This window comes from Hylobates moloch, unplaced genomic scaffold (genome assembly GCF_009828535.3).
Source record: "Hylobates moloch isolate HMO894 unplaced genomic scaffold, HMol_V3 SCAFFOLD_37, whole genome shotgun sequence".
NCBI lineage: Eukaryota > Metazoa > Chordata > Mammalia > Primates > Hylobatidae > Hylobates > Hylobates moloch.
In genome coordinates this window covers 830011-848347 of record NW_026652312.1, presented here as the reverse complement: position 1 = coordinate 848347, position 18337 = coordinate 830011, and the positions used below count along the sequence as shown (strand labels likewise).

The 18337-nt window shown below is 35.8% G+C and overlaps 1 protein-coding gene across 7 annotated transcripts in view; it reads right to left on the bottom strand.

Moving 5' to 3' along the window:
* Positions 1-18337, bottom strand: part of LOC116463456 (Golgi-associated kinase 1B-like) — a 257888-nt gene that overhangs the window by 1978 nt on the left and 237573 nt on the right. For all 7 annotated transcript variants that reach the window (XM_058434644.1, XM_058434649.1, XM_058434647.1 and 4 more), the window contains one exon: positions 2445-2671. In XM_058434644.1, coding sequence (XP_058290627.1) covers positions 2445-2671 — 227 coding nt within the window. The remainder of the gene's footprint in view (positions 1-2444; positions 2672-18337) is intronic.

Here is an 18337-nt window from a genome sequence, read left to right as displayed (position 1 = left end):
ATTACCTTAAAAGAATGCACTGTGCTTGCTTTTCTTGGTTTAGAAAGTAGAAAGCCAGAAGTCCAGTATATACATTATCTGAAGGACTTAGCAAAATTTCTAGATCAAAAACATAAGTAATATTTTGCTAAATCCCAAATTTGACATTTCTCAGCTTTCATTAAAATGCTGATAAAAACACAGTAAAAATATTGTTTTAAGAGTACATTTCTAATAAACTCAGTTATACCTCAAAAACTATAGTAAGAACATATATACTTGCTTAAAGAGTACACTTTGCCAGAAATTTCAGGCCTTCTAAGCACCTCTTCCAAATTTCAATGGAGCACAATGGAGATGGCACAGAGGGTGCCCGAAAGCCAAGGATCAGGTGCTCTAGCAGTTCTGATGCTGCAGAAAGAACAAAGGCCACAGCGCTGGACATGCTTAATGCGTGTGAGGAAGTGTGGAATGAAAGAATGTTTATAAGATGCTCTGAGTTCCCTGAAGACATTACTATGTAGTTTAGGGCCTAACCTTTAGGGGCTCTAGTATTAAGTAGCATTTTTGCTTTATGAAGTATTAATAATCCATGAATTGTCAATTCTATAGCCCTTCAACTAATTTAGCTGTAGCAGAATGTATGAGATGAAATCGTTAAAACCATTGGATCTCCTTAGTGGCTAATCCTTTTCATAAAGGAAAGCAAAAATATTACCTGTCTCTGCACTACATTGATATAATAGTAGGAATATTCAATGCATAAATCGGGGATTAGAAAAGCCTTCATTTTTGCTTTTCAATGTGTGAATTATATTTTCAAAGAAGATTTAACTTCAAACCCATTACTCCTCATAATGCATTTAAACGTAAATCTTCTTTGAAAGAAGAAATAAAGATATTCACATTTACATGAATATATGAAATGGATGGACTGTATTCTTCAGGCACTGCTAATTCTAAGAGGGAATTTAGGGATTCAAGAAGACCCTGTAATATGACCTTAGTAAGTGATGTCTTAGGAAAGTAAATTTTCCCATACATAAAATTTCCTTAGCTTAAAAGAGAGGACCTGCCACATATCCTGCCTTCAATCCACAAAGAGATGTGAGAAACAAGTGTCAATAGGGCAGGACCCGGCAAAAACTTATAAAATCGTGTCTCATAAAACTCTCACAGGAACAGTATTGCTCTTAATGCTAAAGTACATAAAATCCACACCATGTAAGTCATAGTGTTTAGGAAGAATGATTGAAATATGCTCCAGAATATTATTAACAAGAGTAATGGTAACAGAGCACACCACAGTTACTACAGAAATAACACCACAGTTATTACAGAAAAAAAAATACTGGACTTGGATTTGGAAGACTTGGGTTCTAACCTCAATTTTAGGCTTGTTCATGCTTTCCAGCAGTCACCTAGCTTCACACAGCTGGTTACCTATTTTACCAATGAACCCTCTATTTTTAGGTCTCCAACCTACCGCAGTCTCTTAGTCAATCTGATTTCTGACTAAGATGGGAAGTATGGAGAGTGGCTCTGCCCACTATGCGGTGCAGCTTGAAATCCAGCCACAATTTCCACTGCTGGGGTTGAACAGCTCATGCTTTATAGCTGGGTTCTTGCCATTACTAAATGTCTTAATTTCCTTTATTTCCTATAGATGTATGATCAAGTTTGCCATGAGCAACCACTGTGTTTTAACTTCTGCATTGCAGAACTCCTTCTTTGGTTCCCTCTCCACTCTGCATTCTTTCTGAGTCTTGCCGGATGACCCCAGATCTTTGAGGTCTTCCCTGAATTCTTGGTCAACCCTATGTAAATAAATAATTCTTCCGTAACTAGCCTCCATAATCCCTCTCTTTCAGGTGTTAGATACTTTTCCCCTTAATCTATGTCTCCTCGAAGGATTTCAAAATGCTGAAAAATCCTCCTGCTGAATTCAACAGCCAGCTTTCCTTTGAGACTATGCCTTACTTACCAGATTGGCTGTCATTTTCCACTGCATTCATAAAAGTCACTTGAGTTCATTATGAATTTGGACATTCTGCCATGTCAATATTTGCACGTCTATTAGTTCTTCCCATGTCCTATCTTATGCCTAATAATGGAGCCTCTGCCACCTGCTTATCCCTGCTCTGCCAAATCCTATGCCAGAGGTCCCTGCATTCTTCCAACAAAAACCACATGGATTTTCACAATGAGAACCAAGCAACATCATGAATGTGAAATGTAGCATGCACTTTGCAGGCGGTATTGGTTGTTGATAGAGGTGCCATGGCTGCACTCTGGTTCTGTTCTTCTTGGGTTTGTTTCCCTTCTTGGGTCTCCATTCCCAGATTCCACATTCACAATTATTTTCAAGGGTTAAAATGATCAGACGTAAGATGTGAGTTTTCTCAGAACCTTGCTACTTATCTAACATAAATGTGATGTCCTGCAGATGTTACTATAAAACTTACTCTTTGATGCCTTCTAACAATTTGAAGTTTAAGTTATCTTCACTCCTGTCAAAGAAACCCTTGTTGTCTATAAAAACCAAATGCTTTGGGTCATGCTTTCGCTGGATAATGTGTGCTAGAGCCACAGAACCTTGGTCATCACATTTTGGCCTCAATCCATTCTGTACACAGGCATCTTCCTTGCGAGGTCTGAATCCACAGCAATTTGTATCTAAGCGATTATAAATCTGTAAATGGAAAACACAAAATCCAAGATGCTGAGTGAAAACAAAACTTGGGAAAGTTACAAGATTTTCAAAGACCAGTGCTTTCTGAATAGCTGACTTGCCAGAATCTAAGAGGGCCAGGCTCATTTAATTAAAGGCAACTGTCAGAACAAGTCCAAGGTTCATATCCTTCTGACTCAGTCATAGTTATAAGCATTTCCAGCTTCTGCTAATAGATCCAAAGTCAGATTATCCAAGTTAGGCATCTCCACCCTAAATATTCAAAGTTCCCACTGACATCACATACAGACACATGGCCAGCAGAACCTCTGACTCCATGCGCGACAGAAGAAACACCATTGTACTTCTATGTGTCTGGAAGGCTCTGTCTTGTTTTCTCCCTCAGGTGGCTTATGGGAAATTGGAGTTACTTCATTGCCACAAAAAGTTTATTGCATCCCCTACCCTATCTGGACTTCAGTATTACAGTAATCTAACTTGAAATTACATAGAAGAGATACACCTAATGCTAAATGACGAGTTAATGGGTGCAGCATACCAACATGGCACATGGATACATATGTAACAAACCTGCACACTGTGCACATGTACCCTAAAACTTAAAGTACAATAAAAAAAAAAGAAATTACATAGAAGAAATCTGTTGAAAAGATGTGAGACCCAATCATAAAACCTAAAAGCACTATCAAAATGGAGGCCATAGCTAGATTCTAAACAAGTGAACAAAATGGGCCTACTGAAGTTTATTATAGGAGTTAAGGATACCACCCTATAGAAGAGGGTAACCAGATTAATTAGAAAAAGAAGAACTCTTTAATTCCATTTCCTTTGGGCAAGGAAAGAAATAATATTTATGAATCAGGTAAAATAAAGCCTGGGCAAAGAAATTAGATAAATTTAAGTCAAATCTCTGTTTTCACACTTCTGAGCTCTGCAACCTTGTGTAGATTCCTTTTCATCACTGACTCTCAATTTAAATGCCTGAGTAACAGGAATGATACTCTTTACCTTGAACACCTGGTAGAAAGATTGATGAAAATATGTGTACACCCTCTGTCCCTGTCCCAAGCATCTATAAGACACTCAAAAAATGAAAACTACTGTTGCCCTTGTTGAAACACACCTACATACCATCCAAAGTTATTTATCTCAAAACAAGCTTCTAAGACAAAGAGTAATTTATCCATTTTTTTTTATTTATTTTTATTTTTATTTTTATTTTTTATTTTTTGAGAAGGAGTCTCACTCTTTCACCCAGGCTGGAGTGCAGTGGCGCAATCTCGGCTCACTGCAGGCTCCGCCCCCCGGGGTTCAAGCCATTCTCCTGCCTCAGCCTCCCGCGTAGCTGGGACTACAGGCGCCCGCCACCTCGCCCGGCTAATTTTTTGTATTTTTTTAATAGAGACGGGGTTTCACCATGTTAGCCAGGATGGTCTCAATCTCCTGACCTCGTGATCGCCCGCCTTGGCCTCCCAAAGTGCTGGGATTACAGGCGTGAGCCACCACGCCCGGCTCTATCCATTTTAAATGAAGAAAAATTCAGCCTTAGAGACATTAAGTAACCTGCCCTGGGTAGAATATTAGTAAGTAAGTAGCAAAGTTAGGATTTAGACATAGATTTGTTTGCCTCCAAAATTCCACGATTTTTTTCCCCAGTACATAATATTGAATGGTTTTAGGCTAACTAGTCAAAAGATGGCTAGACAGACACTGCCACTTTTATTCTTTTGGTATTAAATTCCCATCTTTTTCTCGTCCTCCTGTGCTTCTGCAGCTCCCATGGAGCTGTCTAGGAGACCAGCTGCTTAGAAAGGGGTGCAGAAAAGCAGTGCCAAAATTTAGCCTACTTTGGAATGACCATTTATTCATTTATCCAACAAACACTTATTGAACATCTTCTACATCCTATCAGTGAGCTAGGCACCAAGGCAAATGTTGCCCATGGTCAGCACCTCTCCATCATTACCACTTCCAGTGGAAATTGAAATGGTTATTTAGTTTTCCTTTGCTACCAGAGCAAGCTTCAAGAACTGGATAAAGGACTTTCTTCTCTGTTTTCTGTATGTAAATGGACTTTGTATCAAATAGCTTGCTTGAGATCAAGGATTGTAAGAGAAGTTAGCATAAGCCAATTTTCTATGAAGTTTATGTAAAGCTGGTCGCATGAGTGGCAAGCGAGCGACCAAGCATTTGCACCAGTCAAAGGGTGCACTGCTGGCCTAGAAACAGTCACAGAAAAGGAGGGTTCTGTCAAGATTGGTTCCAAGTCACTGATCCATGGGACCATAAGTCTAACCCATAGTTTATCCAAAAAGTCACACAGGCTGACTCCAGGGAACAGTAAGTTACCACTGCTTGTTAATGTATATTTGATTGACATGAGAATAAGAAGGTTTCCCAAAGGTGAGCAAGAGTGCCCCAAACAAATCACTGTAGGTTAGAATAGCACATTAAATTAAAAAAGCACAAATTAGAAACTTTTAGAAAACTTTATTGAGCCCTTCTCAATTTCAGTCATTTTATGCAGTACCTTCACTGACTGAATATAAGAGAAATCAAATGATATAAAAAAGACTGCATCTGATTGCCAATTATTTAAGTTCAGGTCAGAAAGAACATGAAAACTAACTTTTCTATAAGCTGCTTCCCTGATCACCCTTTTTTTAAATACACATTAACTAATGATTCTCAAAGAATCTGTATACCATTTTATCATCATCATTGTTTTATCTAGTTACATTAACATTAAAAATAAAAAAACTTAAATCTTATTTAATTTTGACTACAACATCAAAGTCTATTATATTGGACATATGTGTTTTGAATATAACCCATAAAGAAAACGCTACCAAACATTTCTTAAATGCTTCTTCAAACCCCAAGTTCTTCCATCATTGTGGATGTCATAATAGTGGGGAAAAGACTAAGATACATAACTACATTTGTACTGTTTCTATAACAAAACCATGAATATCATATATTTATGTTAAATAATAAGCTCTTTAGAGATAAGGCCCTTTCAGTACTTCTGTAAACATTATATTTTTCTATTTTTAAACTACACAAAAGCATTAAAGTTAAAGTTTGAAAAGATTGATTTAGATCATCTTTTTATTGCCTTACCAACATTAGATTGTTTGCTACAGTGTACTTTTAAAGTACTTCGTCTGATCTAATTTTGAATCACTCAACAGTCTGTGATGATTTCACCACCTCCCTGACAGACTGTTGTGCCATTCAGATCTAAGAGACATTATTACTGAAAACAGGTGTGTGTGTTCGGCCCAACTTCTCTTACAGAAAATGTTGCCACTCATTTTTTTTCAGATCTACATATGTAGTTGATGCGCATGTGTGTGTGTGTGTGTGTGTGTGTGTGTGTGCAAACACTGTGTGTACACCTACAGATGTAAAATCAGCTGTAAGGTCTCAAATAATCTAGGTTTTGTTTTCCTTATCCTCCAACTATAGTAAATTATGTCTTTGTATTATTGCCCTTGTCTAGCAAGGGCTTATGTACCTCTTAATTCATGTTCTCTAGCTCTTCTCAGAATTTTGTTTACAGGGTTCCTTTTGAATTCACGTTCAATATACCAAAAATAACTTGACCACAAAAACATAATGTACTCCCTTAAATTCAGTGCCATTTTGTTAGGCAGTTAATTTAGTTTTCTATCGAGCATATTTATGCTTACTTTTAAGACAGCTTATCTATTTTTTTAAAGCCTAATAAAGCATATCCTACATAGCTATGAATCCATAATATGGTTTTAATATATTTGTTTAGCGCATACATTAAAACAATCACTTAACTACTGCATGATTAAACACTGTAGTGCACATCTACGTGTCTGTGTAGGTAATTATCCTACAAAGAAGGCTATTTGGAGATACATTTTGTCAGCTAAGCAATAGTGAGTGTTAGTCCTCATTATTGCTGCTTGTTCAAATTCACATCTTATTCTTTAAAACAGGAATATCTTTTCCAAAACTAATCTTCTGCATCTTAAAATACTGCCAATCACCAGTTTCCATAAAATGAGTCTTTCCTTTCTTAGGAAAATACATCTTTTCAATGTTTACCTAACTAAAATTATACTCAGAAAAACCCAGGTGTTCCAGCCAAATTTTTTGGTGGTGGTGATGGAATATTTTTAGATATATTTCCTTCTTGTAAATTTTTTTTTAAATTCCATTTTCCTTTGGTAGTTAGTTTTGCCTGTAGGAAAAAAGCATCTCATGAGTGATTCAACTTACGCTTGCAGCACCTACACAAGGATGCCTCTGCAGCACTGTCCTAGTTCCCCAAAACCCATTAGAAATCTGAAGAAACCTAAAGATGTTCCATCCCTATGCACACTACCACACCAGCTATGTCTTCAAAAATGGGTCTATCAAGAAATTGTGTCAGTTTCTTCATATCTTCTTTTTCCTCAAAACAATATGATTAAATCACTAATTTCAGGCAATGCTTGGATGAAGGCAATAAAAAGTACTATATTTTGGCCGGGCATGCTGTCTCATGCCTGTAATCCCAGCACTTTGGGAGGCTGAGGTGGGCGGGTCACGAGGTCAGGAGTTTGAGACCAGCCTGGCCAACATGGTGAAACCCCGTCTCTACTAAAGATACAAAAAAAATGAGCTGGGCGTGGTGGCACACACCTGTAATCCCAGCTACTCAGGAGGCTGAGGCAGGCGAATCACTTGAACCCAGGAAGCGGAGGTTGCAGTAAGCTGAGATCGCCCCATTGCACTCCAGCGTGGGTGACAGGGTGAGACTCCGTCTCAAAAAAAAAAAAAAAAGTACTATATTTTTATTTTATTTATATATATAAAATGCTGCTAATATTAATAATAAAAATATTAATAGCAGTTTTACATTGAGTGTTTAGTATGTGCCAGGAACTGTATACTTAATGCTTCACATGTATTATTTCATTTAATCCTCATAGTAACCTTAAGACATAGGTGATACCAATAGTCTCATTAGATAAATGAAGAAACTGAGGCAAAAAAGGGCTGGTTGACCTCCCCAAGGCCCCTCAACTCCTAAATGACAGAACTCAGGATTCCAGTCCAGGTATCTACAGCTTTAAAGTCCATGCTCTTATCCATCCTGATTGTATCTCTCAGGGGTGGTCTCCAAAATGATACTGCAAAAAGGAGGTGCATTTGTGTAGAGTGTTAAATGATATGGAATTTAAAATATTAGTTATAAAGGTTTCATCAGAAATACAAAGAACTTCAGTAGGATTTCAGAGAAAAACTCATGAAGGAGATGACATTACGGTTAAATTTTAAGAGCCAGGAAGTGTTAGCTAAAAACCAGGCAGAGGCATGGAAGTAAGAAATCCAAAGGCATCTTTAGAGATACAATGAGTGTATTTGGCCAGTGCTTCTCTATGTGGACTACTGTTTTGTTAAAAAAAATGATTAATCATTAGAGAAATAAAATTTTTGAAATGGAAAATTTCAGATAAACATCTTGTTAGATTCAGCAGACAAAATTATTCTATCAAATTATTATCAAAGTTTCTAAATGCTTACTTGTAACTTTGCATTATCTCATGATGAACTGGTATGAAGTGGCATGGGTCCTTGGATCATACTTTGAGTAGCGCAGTAGGAGACCACATTACTGAGAGTAAGGGGAACATTAGGGCAGGTAGTCAGAGAGAAAGGCGAAGAAGAGTATTGTTAGCTAGGTGCAGTTATGTGCACCTACAGTCCCAGCTACTCAAGAGGCTGAGGCAGGAGGATCGCTTGAGCCCAGGAGTTCAAATCGAGCCTGGGCAACATAGCAGGACCCCATCCCCCCACCTCCCAAAAAACGCACTGTGCCTATTAAAAAAAAAAAAAAAAAGCTAAAAATGTTTTATGTGTCTGCAAGTTTCATTTTTATTTTCTCATGCAGAGCTGGAAGAAAGGTTGAAGGCAAGGGGGTAGGGCATCAGGTGAAAACATTAAAAGAATGAAAACTAAAGGGAACACAGGCAGAATGTACTTGACAGCTAAAAACAGGGCAAAATGAGGATGTTCTTCCTAACATAGGAAATCCCCATCACCCATTATTCTCATTCAAATCTGTTAGTGAAATTAGATAAACCTCTGTTTTTCCACCTCTGTTTTCCACCTCTTTAAGGGTCTAAGTGAGGGTATAATCACAAGTGTGTATGTAGGTGTGTGTGTTTCTGGTTTAGTAAGTCAGCATCTTAAGATCCTCATCATCTCTTTTCAAATGATTTGTTTTTAGCATTTAAAAACTGCATCTTTAGAAAGAAGAATGCATATGAGAGAGAAAGTATAAATATGCAATAAGACATGTAATTGGTGGAATTTAACATTCACCATAGTAATTCACCCAATGCCTAGCACATAGTAGGTACTCAATAAATGTTTGTTATTGAATGAACCCTGCTGAAAGTTGGCACCCACTTTGTATTTGGCTATTTACAATGCTCCTTCAAAGCACTGTTTTGTATTGGGAAGAGTCAAATAAACAAAATGATGGTGGCTTATCAAGATAATGGATTTTTTTTAAATGTAGCATACACTGAATAAAGTGCTACAAATAATTCCAAATAATGGAATGGCCTGTGCTTGTTATATGCTTTTGGTTAGTTTCTTTATGTGGGTTTAAATTAACTAACCATGGATAATGAATTCTCATATCTCACAGAGGGTCTGCCATAATGCCATGTATGTAATAGGCATTCAATAAATACTTACTAGGCAGGTTGACAGAAATAACCAAAGGAAATGCTTTTCTATAATTAGCAGTTTTCTGGAAGATTTCTTTCAATCCAAGTTACCTCATTGGATATCTCATTTAGAAAAAAGTTCCATTTTCAACAATTATTTTAATTATTTCAAAAACGGAAAAAGACAATGAGAATTGTTATCATTATCAGCACCCCTTCAGACAGACAGATACAAAAACACATGGACTTATTTGTTTACCAGCTAATAACTTACACTAGAAAATCCCTTTACATGAGCTTGTCTTGATGAAAACCATTGTATGGTTGCCATATTATCAGTAGAGCTAGAGTTGGCCCCATATAGTCTAATGAGTGTATAAAGGGACACTAGATTGTAGCTAATGCAACCTCAGACAAATCCCACAATCCCATGGCACTTGTTAATATAGACACAGCCTCATACTTGGGGAGCTATACAAAGCAAAAGCCCACAGTATTCCCCCCGCTCCACCCTCGCCAGCACCTGTATCACCTGGGAACTCTCACCGCATAAAATAATGAATTTCATTTTTGTTCTCTGCTGCCATGACAACAGGTGCCTATTAAATTAGCGAGAATGCATATGTGACTCGAAGAGCAGTTGATGCATGAAAAGAAATGTAAAAATAGTCTGCAATATAGAAATCTAACAATGGGCATAGGCTCCTTTGTGCCTCTGCCTCTGTAAAGAGCATTCATTGCTCTACTCCACCTCTACTTTCGAATTCCGTGTTTAAAAATAAATGTCAGTGTATACCAATCCAGGGAAGAATCTCTAGTTTCTTCCACATTAATTAATAAATGACACGTAATGACACATTATTTCTTTATGTACGAGTAAAAATATTCTAAGGTTATTATACATTTGGATCGATTTCTATAGATGTAATGTTTAAAATCCATATACTGCACCTCTCAATAAGAACCAGAAGCCAAACATCACAATGCCACAGAAAGACTGGAGTCGCCAGGCAAGCAACAATCTATTTTTGGAGAAAGAAAATTTATGTTCTATAATTTGCACAAGCAGAGATACATGAAAATAGTCTCTGTCAAAGACACATCCATTTTCCTGTAAGGATTTAAAAAGAACACTCAGACTAAAAAAAAAAAAAATTTTTGCATTTTATGAAATTCTGATTTATAGAATGAATTGCTATTAAGCAATAAATTTAACATGGAAATGAAATAACCTTATTGTAATAAAATTTTTAAATGCTTTTCTTCAGTGAAGTAAAGTACTACTATTTGGAACTAAATCTATAAAATAGAATTAGAAATAAGTAAAACGTGTTCATTTACATCTGAAGGAATAGTATCACTGAAAACCTTTTTTTGCTGAACTCGACGTGTATTACTTTTCTTATTAACATAGTATTTCTGTCAATTTTTTTCTATAATATAGATTTTTAAAGGAAAATGACAAAAATAAGTAAAGATAAGCTAAATTACTATATTAAAACTCAGTTTTGGTTATGGTTAACAGAACCTAATGCAACAAACAAGTCTAATAGCCATTTTAACATATTTGTTATAAAAATCAGTTCTCTTTTGAAAAAATAAATTAATTTTGGCAGCCTAATTATTTTCTGGCCACTAAAAATAAATTTTGCTTTTATGAATTAAACTTTTCTTAAAAATTACTTTTACGTATACATATAGAATTTTCCATTCTATGTTTCTATGCTTCTTGGGTTAGAAAATAGCTACAAAATCAAACCCTTTATATAACCTGGCTAAAATATTTCAGAACACTGCTAAAGCACTTTACATTAAAAGTTCCTAATCATCAAAATAATCCAGAATGGTATATATTTTTCCCATATTACAACTGAAGAAAAACGTTCAGAGAGGATAGCAACCTGCCTAAGGAGATAAAACGAGTGACTCGTGTGGATTTCAAAAGACATCCGCCTGCCTACCACGATACTTCCCCTGCTAGAAAAGACAAAGTTCTTGCTTTCATGAAGATTACAACTTAATGCCTCTAAGTATGATTCACTGGGTATTCTCTATAGCAACCAGCATTATACTTTATACAGTGCAGGTATTTTATAAATATTTGTTGAAAGAAATCAAAGAACGCATACCAGCTCCACTCAGCTCACCCATTGAAACAGAATGCAGATAGCTATCTACTAAAAGGTCTGTTTTCCCCTACCCATCCTTTTGTGGAAATCTCAAAATCTTAAAATCACAGAATCTTAGAATCACAGAAATGTAATACCTTTGAAGTTACTAGATCTTATATAGACAAAAGGGAGTTTATTTCAGAAAAGATAACCTAGAGCAGTGGTCTTCAAACTTTTGATTTCAGAATTCTTTGACACTCTTAAAAATTACTAAGGACCCCCTAAGAGTAGTCATTTGTGGTTATTTACCATATTAAATGAAAAATTAAAGCCAAGAATTTAAAAAATAAGTATGCATTAAATTTATATAAAAATAATCTATCATATGTTAATATAAATAACATATTTTAAAGGAACTTGCTATACTTTCCAAACAAATGAGAGAAGTGGAATTGTTCTTTCAAGTTAAAATGGCATTTAATGAAAAAAGCAGCTAGTTCAGCTCACAATTCAAACAATTACATAAGTGGTTTCCTCAGGACAACCATTGCACTATGGGATACAGTCAATGTGCTTTACACATTCTCATTTTGTCACGCAGGATATTAAAAGACAGGGACTTACAGGTAGAGATTTTTAAAAATTAATAGATTTTCATTGCTTCAAGAAAAATTTTATGGGAATCTGGAATTTATTTCATGTCCTACTTTTCTTCCTGTGACTGCAATGGCAGTGAAGAGTATGATGACCACTAGTACACTTTGGTGCCTGCCTTTATTCATGCTAAAGCATCAACAGATTTAACCACTACTGCATATATCAACACTGAAAAAGCGAAAAAACAAAGTTCTCAGTATTACTGTGAAAATAGTTTTGCCCTTATGGACTCCCGGAAAGGCACACAAAAACCATGCCCCAAACAGTTCCATTGAACTTGACCATACAACAGTAACAATTCTTGGAAGCTCCATATATCCCTTAGTGATATGTGTCCATAAACATCATGAATATGGTTGGGAAGAGCATGAAACTAATAGAACACTTACCCTATTTTTGCACTGGTTGAACCAGCTCTCACTTAACCCTTAACCCTCTCTGAATATACTTCTTCATTAGCCAATAATGAGTCATAAATTTTAAAAAATACATACAAAAACCATATACATTGAGCCCAGTGAGTATCTGCCTGCCCTCTCAGATGTTCCTATGAAAACACTATCACGTTCATTTTTCCAAAACTGTTATATTTGCATCCTACCAGACTTACTCAGAGGCTCAGTGCTTTGACCTCTTGCTTTGCTCGAACATACCCATCAAGGTTGGTTTCAGACTGTCTATGGTTCAATGGCACAGGCTTAGTGAAGAAGCCAATCCCAAAAGCTAGTCTCAGCAATACGTTAAACAATGTTTGAATCTCAAATGGTTATTTATGAAATCACACAGGCTTCCTCAAGTCTCTCATCTTTCTAGCCCAGCTATGTCTATAACTAGACTTACGATTGAAGCATACTAACTATGCACTGATCAATTTCAACATAGTCTAAAAAATTCCCCACAAGGGTGGAAATAAGCAAAAGAGACATAAAATTTAAAAATACATACTGCACTTTTGATTAATAACAAAATTAGAATGAATCCAGCAATGCTCAACTGGTTGTCACTTAGCAATTTGAAATGATAAATATAACATATTTGATCAGACATTTCCTTCTTTAATTCAGACGGATTCAAGAGCAAAGACTTATGTTAACCAATTTTCTAGTGTACATGTTATGCAGATGAGGCTTTAGAACAACAACACCAGCAATCTCTGAGCATGAGTGCTAGATAGCAGGTGGAAAGAATATATTAAGTTCTAGAGGCTTTCAAGCTGGAAGCAGACATATGAGGAATCTATATGTTTCTTAATGGAAGAGATATGCTTTGAGACAAAGATCATTCTGAAAAGGATGTGTACCAGCACTTGTTATAATGATCCATGTTCATTATAGAGGCATAGCTTATGAGATATTCGGCTTCAATAACCAGAATGTATCAGAAAACATTCAGAAGTACCTTCTGGTTATTGAGGACAGGTATCTCATAAGCTATGCCTCTATAATGAACATGGGTCAGGGTGGCTAGGCTATTCTTTTCCTTAAAGTTGCCTTCATGAAAAAATGCTTAAATTATGTGAAGTGAGAGAATGTGATCTTAAGTCAAGTCTCCACTAGAAAAATGATGTTAATGCCCAAAAGGGAGATTCATAGGTCTGTGCCTTTGTATTTACTTTTTTTTTCTCTCTCTTTTTTTTTTTTTGAGACGGAGTCTCACTCTGTTGCCCAGGCTGGAGTGCAGTGGCGCAATCTCGGCTCACTGCAAGCTCCGCCTCCTGGGTTCACGCCATTCTCTGGCCTCAGCTTCCCGAGTAGCTGGGACTACAGGCGCCCGCCACCACGCCAGGCTAATTTTTCTGTATTTTTACTAGAGACGGGGTTTCACTGTGTTAGCCAGGATGGTTTCGATATCCTGACCTCGTGATCACCCCGCCTCAGCCTCCCAAAGTGCTGGGATTACAAGCGTGAGCCACCGTGCCCGGCCGATGTTGTGGTTTCTTACAGCACCAAATACCATAATGAGCAGCTCCACACTGTAGAACATTCAAAGAAAGACCTATATAATCTCTACCACTAAAGGCAGTGGTGAATAGACCATGAACAAGAGTGTGGGGCATATTTAATCAACAGTGGATAGACCAAACTACAACACACACAACATGCATACACACACACACACACACACACACCGTATGAGGAAATAGTGGCAGACAAGATTGGAAAGTCAGCAAATTAGGTCATGGGATTTATTAAAAGCAATGCTATTTTTTTTCTATATAAACTGTACCCCTGGATAACCAAACAGGACATGAGGTGAAATTTCTCTTTAAAGAAGTAGTCTAACTAATAAGTGAAGAATTAATGATATAATTAATTTTTCAATTCCCAGTGAACTGGTGGATCAATGTGAACATCAATAGCTGCTATTGTCACAAAAAGGACTAACCAGATATGATGTCTTCTGATAAAAGAACACACCACTATCTACAAAGAAGACTTGACAAAATAAATCAAATCTAAATTTGATCATCAATTCGACACCAATCTATAGGGAATATAGACAACGGAAGGGAAAAAGAAAGGGACCACAAAAGTATAACCAGCAAAATCGAGAGTGTGAACTCTACAAAACAAATGATCTGGTTTCTTCAACAAGCTATTGAAAGGGAAGAGAGAAGATATAGAGTTTAGAAGACACACCAACCAATCACAAAGTGTGGGCATTATTTAAATCTTGATTCAAATAAACAAACTGAAATATATGAATGGCACTTATGAAACAAAAATGTGGCCACTGATTGGACACTTGACTAAATCACTGCTCAGTTTTATTTTGGGTGTGATAATAGTAATTTGCTTATGTGTTTTATCTTCTAGTGATACATACTGAAATATTTACAGATGAAATAATATAATGCCAATTATTTTCCTGAAATTAATGTGGATGTGGAAAGTAGATAGAGATAGAGATTTAACAAGCTGGATCATGAGCTGATAATTGTTGAAGCTGAGTGACAGGCACATAGGGGTTTATTATAATATCCTGTCTTCTCTTGCATATGTTTAATTTTCCATAATAATTTTTTGAATTTAAACTTTATTTTCTAATCAAATGGAAGTCTTTCGATATTTTATTTTGCAAGTGGCAATATGATTAAAAGGGGAATAGGAAAGATAAATTCAGCGATGATTTGCACATTAATTGGCAGTTGGGGAAGACTAAAGACCAGGAGATTAGTTAAGAGTCTCTTAGAGCATCTTGATCTACATTGACAAAATTCTGACTGAGGTAACATTAATAGAAATGAAAAGGAAAAAGTGACAGGAATGATTTTGAGGAACATCAAAGTTCGCTGCTACTTGAATATGAAACACCAAGCAGGGAAAGATTAAAAGATGACACAAAAATCTCAAACATGGCATATTTTAAAAATAGTAATGTCATGAATAAAAATAGGCCAGTCAAGACGACAAATTGTTAGGTGATGAGGTAACAAATTTACTTCTAGACATCAAGTTTGAGAGGATGAAGTGACCACTTGCTATTAAAGTAAAATATTGTTTAGCTACACATGCATTAAAAAATATATCCTTTCTGCTGTCTCCTGAAATGTGATGATGTGTTTAAAAATAGTGTCATAAATAAACACCATAATAAAATAATTGAATAGAATAAAAATATAAGTCAAATGTCCTTGTTACTAATATTAAAATAGCCCAAACCCTTCTTTGATAAAATTCTACTTTTTTGTCATGCTTTACCATTTGTTTACATTATTCCCTGCAAAAAAAATTCATGTTCCTTGATATCATAAGTAGATCTGTATATGTACTTATTTTACATCACTTTCCCTGTCTCTACACATCTAAACATATAAAGCAATGAACACATCATAGGTGCCCAATAAATACCAAGTTTTCTGGCCAATATGCTCACTTATTGCAAGCAGTACTCAGAAGAATAAGATTGTAATGTTGCCAGAAAATTTGGAAAGTCTTCTGAAGCTTCCTTAAGTAAGATAACATCATTATTTTATTAAGTAGTATCATTAATTATCTTAAGAAACATCATCCATACTGAAATAATTTCTCCTAGTGACAAACTATGGAAATATATAAGTAGAAACTGTGTCTAAGTCAGACTTTTGAATTTCATTTATGACAAACCTAGTTGTATACTATTAAAAGTCTGTAATAACCACAATACCATTCAGTGCTTAGCATGTCCATACCTGAAAATTTGGAATTTGTCATTTTTAATCCCTAGCATCATACATTCCCATATCCTTTACCTTAGTAAGTGATTCCTTGTGACCAAGTGAACCACTCTAATTACCTCCATAAAAAGAAATTGGGAAGATGCCTCAAAAACAATAAAAAGCGGAAATATATTGTTCTCTAAACCCTCTGATTCTTGATAGTTTTTGCTCCCTAGATCCGCCAATTAAGCATGCTACTCAATACTGACAACTAATCCCAGACTTTCTTTGCTACCTGAAGCCAAGACAACATCCAGCTACATCATCTCTCACTGTTTGCTAGAAAACAAATGTGAAACTATTTCATTCGTTTGCTTGAACTTACCAATAACTACATGGCTAGAGGTCATTTAGTTTGGCAGTATTCTGATTCAGCAAAACAATAAAACCAACCCAAACTATTCGAAATCCCAATGTCCAGGACCCTGGCGCACTATGTCTCTTGCTGTCATAGCACCTGACTGTGAGTGTGTTTCCTTACTCGCCTCTGACAGCTGGCAGCAAGACCCTTGACCATCAAGCAGGAGAAAAATCCTCATCATCTATCAAGGGGGCCATAGTTGGAAACTTTCTTTGTTATGCACATAGGATGTTCCTGCAGAAACAAAGATCTTTCCATGAACAGTAGTAAGTTCCCTCTTGTTTCAACAATGATTGGTTGGAATTTTTATTCTTACTTTTATCACACCATTAAGTGGGGAAAAGAAATGCACAGAATCAAAAATAGGAGAAAGTAGGACAAAGATGAACACCTCTTAATCTAATTCATTAGATTCAGGAAATAATTCTTTAGAAGTCAGGTAAGAATTAGGAGGACAGAGTTAAGTTAAAAGAGACAAATCTAGGAGGTAAGGCATACCAACTCATATTCTTGTTGTCTGCTGAATTTATGAATATAAGTTTATTGCAGCCATCTGAGAGAAAATCACCTTTAGGGAACAGGATATTTCTGTAAGCACCATTTCTCCCATTCAGTGAACTTTTTCATACCTTCAACCCTTTGCTAAAATTCCTCTCTCTTATAAACTCTCTTCCCGTCTCTTACACTCACCTAATTTCTGCAGGTTTTTCCATTTCTGGATTACATATCACATTTTCTGTCTATGCTCTTGAAATTTCTTTCTATAAAATATTACTCTTAATTATGACACCTGCTATATTCTGCTGTGATCATCTGTCTCTTCTACCAGATTGTATAACTCTTGAGGGCTGGGAAATAGTCTCATTCATCTTTTATTACCAGCACTAAACCTACTCAGTGTCTGGAGCAGATAAGAGCTCAGAAAAGTCTGTTACGATCAAGTGAAAAGAAATATATGCAGCCTTTTTTTGATGGTAGAAAAAATATCTCCCAAGACATATCTTTGTTGGTCCACCTCTATGTTAACACCCATTAATTTATCATTAAATAAACAGTTATTCTTAGAAAATGTAAGTATATGAAGAACACCATCAAACAGTGAAAATATTAAATTTTTTTACTTGTTTGATTCTTTTATTTTCTAAACTTCTAATTCTCTTCTTTTAACAAAACTAAATATACATGTATTGTGAGAACACTTTATATCTTTCACTTTCAACATTGTTAATCTGATACTTTGGACTTACTATTTTAATATAACTAGTTTTTTTTTTTTTTCAATAAACCATGCCCTGAGTAAGTGTGACATTTCCAGACACTCTGCTGTTAATAGAATTGTTACAAAGTTGAAAAAGACAGGGACTTGCCCTTGAGAAATTTACAGTTTGTCAAGACAGACTAGTAAAAAATAATTAAAACTTAATAGGCGAAGGCCTATAATGTAAGTATGAAAGTCCAGATGAAATTATTTGGGAATGGCTTATAATTTAATAAATAAAAATAATGATAATATAATACAGTTTATTTAATTCTTACTTATTTCTACTCTTATGTCTGGATGATCAGTTGCTTAATTCATAAGCAATACTTATTGAGTGCCTACCATGTACTAGGCATCATTCTAAATGCTTTATGTAT